The 13,502-nt window shown below is 49.8% G+C and overlaps 1 protein-coding gene across 6 annotated transcripts in view; it reads right to left on the reverse strand.

The window, feature by feature from the left end:
* Positions 1–850: 850 nt before the first annotated feature.
* The window catches only part of DCLK2 (doublecortin like kinase 2), a 149,062-nt gene continuing 136,410 nt past the window's right edge, over positions 851–13,502 (reverse strand). For 4 of the 6 annotated variants that reach the window (XM_082728134.1, XM_082728133.1, XM_082728132.1 and 1 more), the window contains 3 exons: positions 12,801–12,881; positions 11,534–11,650; positions 851–6,285 (listed from right to left, as the gene is read on the reverse strand). In XM_082728134.1, the coding sequence (XP_082584260.1) occupies positions 6,058–6,285; positions 11,534–11,650; positions 12,801–12,881 (426 nt within the window). In that variant the 3' untranslated portion in view covers positions 851–6,057. Of the gene's footprint in view, positions 6,286–8,561; positions 8,645–9,211; positions 9,293–11,533; positions 11,651–12,800; positions 12,882–13,502 lie in introns of all 6 variants that reach the window. The other 2 variants (XR_014311005.1, XM_082728135.1) reach the window with 2 other exon arrangements.

Raw genomic sequence — 13,502 nt, forward strand, 5'->3', positions numbered from 1 at the left:
ATTCAGCCAGACAGCACTTCCACTATAGACCCTTTTCAGCAAACAGAACTGAATTAAAATGATAGACAACAAATCTACCATTTGTAGATTTTAGGGGAGAGATTTTTACTAGGTACCTGATAGCTTTTTCCTGGACAGGATTTCAAGAGCTCCTGGCCATACAAATCATAGACCTGGTTTCGTTCTTCTCCTGCACTGCCCTGCTCACCCTACATCAGTGCAAAAGGACACAGATTCCTTCTGCATGCACACAGGATGGAGAGTCCTACCACTGAGACTAGTGGAGAAGCTTGGCCGGTTCCTGGGGTACATTACAGATCATATAGTAGCAGCCAGCCCCCCAGCCTCACCTCATCATGTGACATCACATTTGGCCAAAGTGTGTTCACAAACAAGAAACAAGGAGGACGAGACGTGAATCTCAAAACCTGCATAAACTGTGGATCAGCAAATATTTCTCCTTGGCTCTCTCTGCCCCACTACTGGGGAAAGAAGAGTTTTTTTTTTTTTTTTTTTTAAGATTTTATTTATTTATTTGACAGAGATCACAAGTAGGCAGAGAGAGAGAAGAGAGGGGGGGGGAAGCAGGCTCCCTGCTGAGCGGAGAGCCTGATGCAGGTCTCGATCCCAGAACCCTGGGATCATGACCTGAGCTGAAGGCAGAGGCTTTAAACCACTGAGCCACCCAGGCACCTGAAAGAAGAGTTTTCTACTTCAACTAGGAGAGGAACCAGCCTAACGACTCCCATTTTTGTAGCAGAAGGAAGCTGAGAATTTTAAAAACTTCCTACACTATAAAATGGAAGGAAAACACAATATAGCAAATCAGTAACAAAATACAAAACAATTTGTTAAATTTTCTTTTGTCTCTTTGATTTCCTCTCAGATATGTGGGCAAAACAGCTTTTATATGTTCCCCATGAATCAAATCTATATATAGATTTAAAGAGTTGAGTCCATGATGCACATTTTGGGTCCCCCAAAGTCATAAGATCACTATTTAAAAACCCAAGCCTATTACTAATGACACTGACACATCACTCCCAGCCTTCCCTGCTATGAACCAAAAATGCAGATTGCTCAAACCAAAGGACATCACATTTTTCTAATGAAACTTAGCGTGGTCTGGCCTTTAGGCAAGCTGTCTTCTGGAGACAGCCAGGCTCTCCAAGAAGGGAAGAAGGCAGTGCACAAATGTTCCTATGAATTCTGACACCTCGGCAGTCATATGCCAGAAACATGAAGTGAATTACATTCCTGTCTCAAGTTCAGGAATATTTTTCCTTGCCAAACGAAAGTTGGGGGTGGGGGTGCTGGGCAAGCTGTTATTTCCTCATACCTGGCAGGCAGCAACTGGCTGCTTTGCAGCTTTGAATCTGGACAATTTGAAAGACATTCCCCAGACCCGACTTCATCCTCCGCACAGATGCCCGACCCTCACAACCCAATAAACGTAGCCCACCAGGTTGAAACCTTCCCAACCACACCATCCCGAATGACGAATGAGGGGGTTCTGTTTGGGAAAGGGCAGGGCAGAAGCAGATGGCTGCGTACCAGATACACCCATTCCTTCCCCTCAGTTCTTCAGTGAGGGCAGCACCTTCCCACAGCCGTCTTGGAGTTCAAGGCTTTATCATAAAGTGCCCACTTCACATCTGCTGGCCAAGACTAAGATGCACACACCAGCTTCCTTCTGGAGAAACTACTCTCTTTGTCTAACAGAAACCGGCACCCCCTTCCCCGCTGCCCCCATAACCTCTCAGACCTCCTCAATCCCCAGTTTTCTACCATTTTGCCAGGTGTCTGCAGCATCGCATCCCACCTCTACCTAGGACACAGACGTCCCATCTAAAGCATCTCCGACCACCTAGTGGACAGGTGTAAGGACAGCCTCCCTGGGAACCAGGAGCAGCAAGTCCCAGCTCCAGGAAGTCGGGATGAGCTCCTGACCCTCCTGAGTTTTCTCATTGGTGGAATGCGGCCATTAACCTCTTGCTCTCAGGGACGTGGTGTGGCCCAAATGATACAGGATGAAGTACTCCGTGAATAACTGTGGTTATGCCTTAGCAGGTAAGCGCTTCCAAGGACTAGACTGTCACTCCTTCAGAAAGCAGCTAATTCTGTCACTGGGCTGCCATTCGATAGAGTCTCAGACTCTACACACACACACCTGACCCTTTGTGCCTCCTACCTACTAACCTCCGACCACCATCCAGAGTAAGCAGAAGTGAGTCTACACCCGCAGCTGTGGAACAAGTCTTTAACCAGCCAAGACATCTAAGGATGTGCCTCTCGTTTCCCTAGTGCCTTTACGTGTCCCCCTAGTCCTCGGCTGCCAAGGGCTTCAAAGCCCGCATACCCTGGCTGCCCTCCCTCAGATGATCGTTGCCTCATGTGCACCACACACCTCGAGGTCTTCGAACAGATCTGCACCCATGGGAGGGCTGGGCTTCCCTGGCCCACGCTCCACACATCCTTGCCCTGGCGCAGTGTGAGGTCACGCTAACACGCAAGGAGCTCTGGGGGCACCTCCTGAGCGCTGACCGCTGCAGCTCCCCGCACCCCGATCTTTCCCACGAGCCGCCATGCATCCAGGACGCAGTCAGCAGAACCGCAGCCCTTCACACCCTGACTTCACACTGTGGGTCTGGATCTGCGTTCTAACCTGCTGGGTCATTTTAGATCGGCCCATCCCATGTAAAGGCTGGAGAAACAGTCTTTCTACACCGTCATTCACACCATAGGCACAAACAAAACAAAAAAAGAGCAACAAAGATGGAGAGCCGTGGTTTTTCTTTAGAGCTGCAGTGGCCGGCGTGGCTACGTGGGCTCCGACCACTCACAATGTGCCCATCCCAAGCAAAGACATGCTGTAAATGCCAATGCACAGTAGATTTCAACGATTAAAAAAAAAGATGTCCAAGATTTTGTTAACATTGGTTGCATGTTCAAATAATACTGTAAAGACACTGAGTTAAATAAAATATACTACAAAATTAATTTCACCCATTTCTTTTCAATGTGGCACCAGAAAATGGGAACTTGACACCACGTTTCCAGGAGGCAGCACACTGTTCTAGAACTTTCTCCACAGCACCATACATCGGCACCCTTTTCTCTTTCCACACGGTCTGTACTGAACTGTCCTCGCTGTTTTCAAATTCCCATTTCACAGTCATATCCATGAAGATATTTGGGGGGGAGTTTTGCCGAATGTTTTCAATCCATATATTCCATGTATTTCCATATTACAGCAAGCCTTTTGAAAAAAGAGATACCCGGCCTGACTCGTGGCCCAGACGTTGAGCCCGGCAGGCACCCTGCTCCTCTTTTTCTACCCCTTCAAAGGCCAGTTTCTGTAGCTGCAGATCCCCTGGCTGGAGTAAGGGAATGAACACCCAACGAGGACAGGCTACTCTCACCGTGCAGGAGTGGAGGAACCTAGCAATGATATACCTGTATTTAACCTGAGTTCTGAGAAGAGAACTCAATGGATGTTTTCTAAGCACACAAGTAAATGAACAACTTGCGTGTAGAGTCAGAGCCTTTATTAAGGATCCTTGCTCAGATGACCACTATATCCAGGTCTTGGTCGCCTCCCCCTGGCTTCCCACCCCCACCCTGGGGACAGGAACCTCCAAAGAGCTGGAAGAGATGGAAGAACATAAAGCTGCCTGGTGACTCTGTCCCCTGCCGATCCTGTGACTTGGATCATGTCACCTCAGTGCTTGGTTTGCTCCGTTACCAGCACACGTCACTCGAGGTGTCTGTGGGATTACGAGAATCCTAGAGGGAACACCAGGCCAAGCTGTCACACCTGCTCACACCGCTTCCTGTCTCCAGGCCTCCTCCCCCAAGTCCCAGGCCACGTGAGGGGGACGCAGAGGGTGGGAACATGTGCAGAACAGAAGATGCTCCTTCGTCTTATCGACCATGACCGCTGCCTTGGCAATTACATTCTTAAGTTGTTAGCAAATGCCTTTGGATTTCAGTCCCTGGAAGGAGCTCGGATTTCAGACTCTGATCACTGCCAGAGGCCATGCTCCATCCCTACTTCTGTGTTCTTTCCTTTACATGAGGCCTTTCCTTCCAGTAACAAAAATATTTCCACTGGAAGCTGTGAAAAGGCTTGCTCTTGAACTTCTCAGTGAGGACAGAGACATGCAGAAGGGTCTAGGTCGGTACATCACAGCTTTTGGGAAACTGCCCTCCTCCTGAAGCTGGTACTTGCTGCAGCTGTGGGCCTGGGAAGCCCATCTGTGTTTTATAACTGGCCTCCGGATCGAATCATGAGCCAGCACCAGCCCAGGGAGAAATCATCGCGTACCTGAGAACAGGCACATGGTCTCAATCCTTCACCAGTGTGAATGAAGCGATCCAGGCCTGAAGGAGATAGTCTCTAGGCCTGCAGCTGGGCAGCCTCGAGAAGCTGGGGACAGAAGCAGCACCGGGCTACACCAGAGCGGAGGTGAGCAGGTGTTAGGAGAGAACAGAAACCAGGAGCCGAGATGCACCCAAAGCAGCCGACAGGAGACCACACGGCCTCTGAGTCAGAGACAGTGACAGGAGACACGGGAACAGCTGCCCGGACTCCCCATTTCCTATAGAGCCTGACCTTCCTACCGTTGGTTCCACAGGATTCCTCCACTGTGTGCTAATAATCCCTATTTATTCCTGAGCTTTTGTTGTGGGTTTCTGCACCTGTTACCAAATACACTTAGACCAAGATGCATTTTCATGTGCTCTTCTCCCCTCCTCACCAGACAAGGGTACATCTGCCAGGTCCTGGGGCAAGGAGGTGTGCTCTGATCACACATCCCCCGCAAGACACCACCACACAATCCTTTGCCCACCCCCAGCATTTTTTCTCAAGAAGGGTTTATTGCAGGTTAGGTACACTGGTAAGAGGCAAAAGTCTAACAATTAGAATGAACTACAGGGCCCACCAGTTTAGGGGATGAGTGGGTAAAACAAATCTACTGATTACGTACAATGATTAAAAAGGGCAGGGTAGTGGGAAAAAAGGAAAAACTGCCAGCAGCCTTCCAGAAGGTTAATAACAGAGGATGTCTGCGGAGCACCTCCCTGCCCCAGTCCTGCCTGGGCCTCGGCCCAGGTTTCCTCAGTTGTTTCCGGTCAGCTCCAGATGACAAACAGGTGATGGAGACTCTGGTGGCTGCTCAGATGCCTGCTCTCTAGAAGCCGACTTGCTGAGAAGCAGCCACCTTGGCCCAGGGAAAGCTGCATGCGCCAAGCCTTTCATGGAAAAGGCCAAAGGACAACTTCGTTAGCATTTCCTAATACATATGTGGGAAGAGTTAGCGGGAGAACACACAAGTTGAGGGAACAAAATGACTTTCCCCTGGGGTCTGTGTACAAATAAATATCCAGTGTCATCTCAGGTAAGCCCAGCACCCCAAGCTATACATAGTAGGCTGCTTCCTCAGGCACCAGAAAGCACTTCTCAAAGTCTGGAATTAGTGTCCAGTGACCAGACTGTCCTCTTGGATGCTCAATTCTCCCATCAGAAAGCCAGACGTCCAAACCCCAACAGCAGAGGAAGGAGCCGTGTCACCTCTCACAGGACACCCGCAAAGGGACAAATGCAGTTCTAAGTTCTCGTAAGAAAAAAAGGAACACTCCGAGTTTACTTAAATAGGGGAGAGATCTTGGTTCATCCAAAGTGTTTCTATAAAAATGCATTAAATCCCAGATAAAAGTTGCACATTCTCTTGGTGACACTGAAAATGTCCATTGAACCAAAAAAAAAAACACAAAAAACAAAAAACCATCAACTTCAAATGAGCCTCTCTGAATTTCTGTCACCAAGGCTAACACTGCATAGGACCCTCCAGGAACTAGAGGGCAGAGCCCAGAGTATGAAAGAAGCCAGCCCCTGGCACAGAGCTCCTGGCTCCCGGCGGCCTTGGGGGTGCCAGCAACCTTCTGGAGGACAGGCAGCGGAGAAAGCCTCTTCAGCGAGTGGACTGCGCGGCAGCCCGGGCAGAAGAGGGGCTTTCCAGCGGTGTGGCGGGCTCCAGCCCGTCTGCCCGGGGCTCAGTCACGGTGGCGGCGCCAGGTCCCGGCCCGCTCACAGCCCGCAGCGGCAGGGGGGCAGGGGGGTGTGGGTGATTCCGGAGGGGCAGGGGCCGGGGCTGGCGGCACGGACACGGGAGGCTCCTCAGCTGAGGGAGGGGCTGGAGAGGTCAGCTCCATCCCAGGTCGGCTGCTGTCCTGACAGTGCTTGCTGCAGAAAATCTGCCCCTCCTTATCTAGAGCCGTGTTCTGAGGAGAAAGCAGCGGAGACAACACGTTAGCCCGGCCTGGGCCTGGGTCAGAGCTACCACGACAGGAGCACACGCGGGCATGCACAGGACTCGGGAGCAGAAGAGGAGAAATAACATCAAACTTCTCTTCCAACAGAAGCCTGAGAGAAAAGCAACGGCTGCGGACAGCCCTCCCTGGGCGGTCGTCCAGGCTTGGCCTCGGCGCCCTGCTCAGCGTCAGGCGGCCCTGGATGGCAGCCTGAGGCGATTCTTGTCTGGCTTGGAGCTGGCCTGAGTTCTGAGTGCTTTTTCCCATGCCCAGATCTTGAGCCCAGAAGAATCCTAGGATAATAAGCAAACCCTCCGCAAATGCTAAGGCCCTGACAGTAAGCTTTTCTAAGGCAAGTTCTTCCTCCCAGGGTGAAAAGTGACTCTCGTGTCATATAAATCAGTAACCCCCTTCCAACCCAACTGGATGCCTCATCTATAAAAGCCTGCAATGTGATGGTGTACCATTACCCAATTTTAGATCTTCCATGATCACCTGACCTGCTCTTCTCCTCCTGGGCAGTTTTATCTTGTTACACGCCCACGTTGGTTTTGTTTTGTCTTTTTATTTTTTTTTTAAGTAAACTCCATGCCCAAGGTGGCACTTGAGCTCACGACCCTGAGATCAAGAGTCATACCCTCCACGCTGAGCCAGCCAAGTGCCCCATGCCCAAAGTTTCTAATCTGCTCTACTCCTCCAGGAGCACAGAAAAGGCTATAAACATGAAGGAATCACCTTGCTTTTCTGACCTTAGACTGAGAGGCAAGACTTCAGTTATCCTTTGCCTCAGTTTGAACATTTCTTGCTTCTCCAGAGAAGCCCAGCCTGCTGTCACCTCACTGGGTTTCTAAAGGTGCTTTCAGGTCTTGGGCACTTTTACCTAAAAGGCCCAAGGATCAGGAGGTGTTCTGTCATCTAACTGCTCTGGGGGGCAAGGTAATACGGAGTCTTTGAGCATTCTACAAGGTCTGGAAGGCACAGGAATAAACCACGGGGTCTTCTACAACGGGCTTGCGTGGCTGCCTTCAGGGCACTCCACGGGCCCTTCCGAGCTCAAGCTAACAGTCAGTACTTTCCAAGGTCAACTTCCATTACCTGGAGAGTAGGTCACTATGGAAAAGCCAAATCAGACACTTAGCACGGCTCTGGAACAAGTTTCCAAGCTCCTTGTAGGAGAGGAGGCTGGGCAGCACCTCAGGGAAAAAACACTGAACTTGGAGAGAGGCAGCATTCCCTTTCTTTTTCCTAGCACAAACTCCCTCCTGTGTCGAAGAAAACAATTCCACAGTTATTTCTCCTTTTCTCTTCCTGTCAAGAGACCATGTATGTGTGCAGCAGAACAAAGCATTGCAGTGCAGTTAGTACATACCATTGCCTTGGACCTAGTCAGAGGGAAGCAATGCAGGCGGCGGGAGAGGCAGGAGAAGGGAGGAGAGAAGCGGGGACAGAAACTAGACTTACTTCAAACAGAAGCAACACGATTGAAACAGTTTTGTCTATCTTTAATTAAGCCCAATCAGCCCCAAATGTCCCCTGAAAGGAACATCTTGACCTTGAGTAGGGAGACCACGCCATGTGAATTCATCCTTTCTCAAGGAGGCTAACCAGCAGCAGCGGGAAGGAGGTTTCTTAGAATTCCCTTTTCTGCCACAAGATGGCCTCGTCCCATCCCGGAGACTGGGATGAGCCCCTGGGAAAAACCAAGAGGCTGCCCTACAAAGGCACTGTCCTTTTTTAAGGATCCTAAGGACAAGTCAAAGAAAATGCACGTGCTATTCAAACCCAAAGGCCTGTCTTAAACCAAAACCTCATCCAACAGAAATCTCTTCTCTGACCCCAAAGGCTCCATACCTGTCCTACTGATAAAAATGCATCTTTGGAAATGTACTTGGAGAAAGAGAACAAAAGCCTTTGCAGAATACTTGTCCTATGCTGTTGTTCCCCCAAAAGATGCTTGTTCACCCAATAAGAGGCAGCACTGAGCAGAACTCTCGGGGTCCTCCTCCCACCCGCTCGCCAGCTCTTCACCTAGGATGGCAGGCAACATGGCGAGCTGTGAAACTCTAAATTCAAGTTTTCCAAGGGCCTGTGACGCTCCCTGGAAAGGCTGTCGGTAGGTACAGGAGACCCGCCCCATAGGAAGCTACGAGCCGGGCGCTGGTGTCAGAAGTCTTGAGACAAGCATGCAGATGTAAGAGGGGCTGTGAGTTAGGAGAGGCTCTGATTAAGCACAGCGTGTGGAATACCAGAATTCTGCTTCAGGACTCCCCACAGTCTCAACTGGGTAAAGGGCAAAACTCTGAAGTGTGTCTCAAACTGTCAAATCAAACTGTCAAATAAAATGCAGACAAGAGCGTCAGCTTTACTTTTTCCCCCTGCTGTTATTGACATTGTCACCCTATCATTTTCTCACAGGAGCCTCAGACGCGGGGGCATGGGGTGGGGCGCTAGGGCCGGGAGAGGCCTCGGAGCGAAGGCAGGCAGGACAGTTCTGACTGGAAGTTACACAGCAGTTACCTGAGGATTCGGCCCCATGGCACTGATACCCACTTTCATGACTATTCGAATCTGTAGGAAACCAGGTTAGCACCTCACCTACTCTCATTATGAGAACGTATGAATACTGGGGAGAATCCTTGGTGGTTCACCATTTTTCCCATAAAAACCATTTAAAACTGTTCCTAAGGGCAGGACACACAGACACAGAGTAGTGGTGAAGAGGATGAGGAAAACAACACAGAAGCATCGCAAGCTGCCCCCACACAACCATGCCCCAGGCCAGGTCCTCGCTTGGGTGAGGATTAGCATGACATCCCCATGGGGGCCTTCTTGCCACTGCTTTTGGGAACGAGCCCAAAATTCACAGGCCGGCTTTTTGGCCGTTGAGAATTGGTACCTCCAGAGACAAGCTTTACTGATTTCTCCTGTAGGTACTGAATGTGACAATGCCACTCAGCAGTTCCTCAGAGCTAACAACCTGCAGAGTTGTGTAGGGAACATGAGGTTAGACGGGCCCCTGCCAACATGCTCAAAATGACAACTGAACATACATGTAAACACGCAGCTTGCACAGTCACCACTGGAATTACAGATAGAAGAAGGGGTTGATCATTCACACAACCAGTTAAAGCTCAGAGGTTTGAAATGTGACTAGGGATCTCCTTCATCAGCAAGTGGAAACCTATCATTTGTAAACCCCAAGATACAGGTTTATTTAGAGGCTCTAAATATTATGACCCAGAACAGAGCCTACACTGGACCACAAGACAAAAGGCTGGATCATTCCAGAGCCTTGGTGGGCCACAGGCCTTCCACCATGACTCCTGGGTGGGCCCCGAGTCCACAGATGACCTAGGCAATGACGGTAAAATTCCCCTAAACCCGGACATGGTCCTGTAAAAGTCCTTCCTCTAGGAGACTATGAAGCTTAATTAACATAGTCATTAAATTTTGATTCTAAAAAACACTCTTCTTAAGGGTTTTCATTATGTGTCAATGGTACCAATTTTTAATGTTTCATTTCTTTCTAAATTTCACAGAGGCTGCCCTCCAGTGGCATGCAACCAGGCCGTAACGGGCCATCCGTCCCCTCCGCCAGTGCTCGCTCTCATAGGGGAACCACCTGAAAACACTCTCCTGCTGGTGAGTCAGTCAAGATGGTCCTTTTCCAAGTGTTTAAGCTGTAATTCTGTGACAGCTCTGACCTTCTCAGGCTTTCAGCAGAATGCTGCTAAAACACTAAGAAAACCACAACTCAAGAGGCCTTCTTCTCATGATGGTGGCACGGAGTGCCCCAAAGTCCTGCACCACAACAAGAGACCCAGCCCACAGGCTCAGGCTCTGTCTGGGGAAGGGAAGCGGGGAGGGAGCACGCTTCCTCGCAGGGGTGGAATAAGGGAGTTACAGGATGTCCGGAAGACTGCCACATGACAGACTACGAGTGGTGCTAAGGTGCCAGAAGCACTACCAAACATCCCACAGGGTTCTCTGTTCACAGCATCGGCGTGGGGGCTGGGGGGAAGGTCCCTCAAGCTTCTATCTGGACCCGGAATCTTCTTAAGCAAACGTTCTTAGACTACAATGTGCCAGAGAAGAAGCCCCTGCTTTCCTTATAGTCGGGTAGAAAACAAGCTCAACCTTTCCAGAGGGTGACAGGCTTGTCCCGAGTTAGAAAGCTGGAACTACGGTGACGGCCCATCACTGGCTGTCAGGTGCCCAGCTGGCTCCGGGGATCCACTAACACCCAAGGTGATTGGATGGCCAAGCTGCTCACAGCTCAGGCCCCTGTCTCCTTCGAAATTCCAAGTCTGAAGCCACTCGTGTGAGGGGTGTGGGCAAAACAGAGCTCACCCCCCAACCCCCTGACACCGGGGCCTGGTCCCACAACAGTGGACCACAACAGTGTGGGAGACGCTCACAACCGGCTTTAAGGCCGGGCCTCGGCAAGGGGTCAGTTTTGGTTCAGCGAGTTAACAACACTTCTGGCTCAATTTTATTCTTTTTATTTTCCCTTTCACTAAATGTACCTTAATGTCACTTCCCTTACTTGAATGCCACTTTTGATTTATTGTGTTTATGGATTTAGATAAACTGCCTCAAAAACCTTTGAAAAGAAGGAAGGTCTGAAAAAATATGGGGATCATTGTTACTGACTTCTTGTAAAACCTAACCCTGAAAAAATTAATATTTTTTACATTGTTCTGTACTTCTAAAAGCCACACAACACTGACTTCTTAAAGGGATTTGTTTAACTTTAGCTGTTTCTTATCCTGGGTCCCAAAGAATAATTCCTACCTCACAGAGTATTTCTGAAGCCTCGAATAGGCAGGGAGTTACCTCCTCAGTCTGTAAACCCACCCAGGCTCGGGAACCCCTCTCCGGATGCCACACAGGGATGAGAACAGAAACAGCGGCCAGGGAGGGCGCTGAGCCTGGAGGGAGAGGCCGGGGGCTCCTCGGAACCCGGGCCCATCCGACTGGCCTGGCTGGTCCTGCACAAACCCCTCCCCAGGACTCCAGGCCCAGGAGTCAGCCAAATGGGGAGCACTCCATGTGCCAAGCCAATCCTGAAGCGAAAAGAAGAACATGGAAGGTGCCACCTTCCATGAAAGGGAAAAAGCCCTCGGCTATCCACTTCTAAAGACTCAAGGTCAGCTGAGCAGTCAGGCCAGACACTGCCGCTTTCCAAGAACAGATTACAGGGTGCCCTTCCACTTACCATGATAACCGAGACCCCGGTGGTGGTGCTGTTCTGTTTGGGGAGCGCATTATTAAAGTGCTGTTTGAGTTTACCTGTTACTTCAGCTTGCATATTATTCTCCTGGGAGGCATCATCCTGCAGGAAAGAAAAGAATCAAATATGATGATTTCTGACTCTCAGACCTAAGTTGTGTTTTCCTCAGTAGTCACCCCCACCCCACCATCTCTTCCTGAGAGGGCCCACCTTTACCACAGGGTTAGGGGAACATGACCTTCTAAAAATACTGCTGCGTAGCAGTCCTCTGTCCTCAGAAAGACCCCAGGCCATCTGCTCTGTTCCGTAAGCCTACAGTAGGCTGAGGAGAGAGCACCAGTCTCCAAGAGCACAAAAGAGGACACTCTTTAGGCTTCTGAGACTCTCCCCACAAGGCATAAATCCCACAGAATTTAGTATAGATCCCTCCCACTGTAACAACAATATTAATAAAAAGTTTATTATTTTAATCAAGAATTCTGTCACTTGTAAGTCTCGGCTGCTCATAAAGAAATGTGGAATCTCAGCCAATCGGGTTGAGACCCAAGTCCCTTGGCAGGATCCAAGACGCCAAAGCCTGATGTCAGGATGTGAGGGACCACAGAGATGGCGGAGGGGCCCAGGGAGCCACCCCGCCCCAACAAGCTGTCCAAAGCCCTTGGCTACACACATTAACCACACTCTTTCAGAGCCTCTGGGAGTAAAGAAAATGCAGACTCTCCCACCAGCACCATTTCATGGATCACATTTACCCTAGAACCAGAGGCACCACCCACCCCAAAAGATTTCTGGTTGACATCATGCCCCCTCCACCCAGCTGCAGGAAGGGGCTGTGTCTCAGCCTGCCTACCCACAGCAGGAGGTGTCCTGCAGCTCTCGTGTGAGCACATGCCATAAAGACGTAGGAATCAGGGTCTGAAACACACTCGTCCCCAGGCAAATCCTAAAATCTCTCAAACCCCAGAAGCACAGAAGGCAAAAGGTGAAAGGCTCTGAAGAGAGCATTCCGACCAACTCTTTCATTTTGCACATGTTGAAGGTGAGGGCCAGAAAGGGACAGTAACTTGCCAAGGCCAAATACTCCGAGATCCTCATGCCAACTGCTTTCTCGCAGAGAGCTACCTGCACACTACTTGCTCATGAGAGAAAACAGCCCGTTCATCTGTCGTGGGACTTGGAGGCAGGGCTCGGCATGCACACTGATGGTTACAGAACTTACAGATGTTTCTTCCCTGAGAACGTGGGTACTTACTGACACCCAGGGGTGGCTCAGGATTTCTCCCGCAGTACACCGAGCTTCGACGTTTACCTGAAGCATCTGACTGATTAATTCCTGGAAAAAGAAGACCACAGAGGAGACGACGTGGGGGATTCCAGCATAAACAGGGATCTGAGTTTGCACCATGTACTTCAAAGAACCAGCCAACACAGCTGCTCAGCCATTTCAACATCAAAGCTATTATCACCTACACCTCTGCTGTCTACCAGGCAGTTACATAGACACGGCTGCAGCAGCACAAAAAAAGAGAAGGTCTCTCCTGGGTCTACATTAAACCAAGATGTTCTCTCCTAAAAGTTCTGGTGATTATCATCATTCCACAATTTAAAACCCGCAGTATCGTTCCTTTTGGCAAGTTGGCTTGTCTTGTTCCCACATTCTGATGGCTGTCCAATATATATTTCTTAAAGAAATGAAAGAATGAATGTTTAGGGCTTAGAGAAACATAGGAGGGTGGCGGGGCAAACTGGGAAGACAGCCAGCCCAGCGTTCAGAATTTGCTTAAGAGTTTCAAGACAATTATGTGCTCTCACGGATATGTGGAATTTAAGAAACAAGGGACAGGATCATAGGGGAAGAGAGGAAAAAAATGAAACGAGATGAAACCAGAGAGGGAGAAAAACCACAAGAGATTGTAATCTCAGGAAACAAACTGAGGGTTGCTGGAGGGGAGTG

This window comes from Mustela nivalis, assembly GCF_964662115.1.
Source record: "Mustela nivalis genome assembly, chromosome: 4".
Lineage (NCBI taxonomy): Eukaryota > Metazoa > Chordata > Mammalia > Carnivora > Mustelidae > Mustela > Mustela nivalis.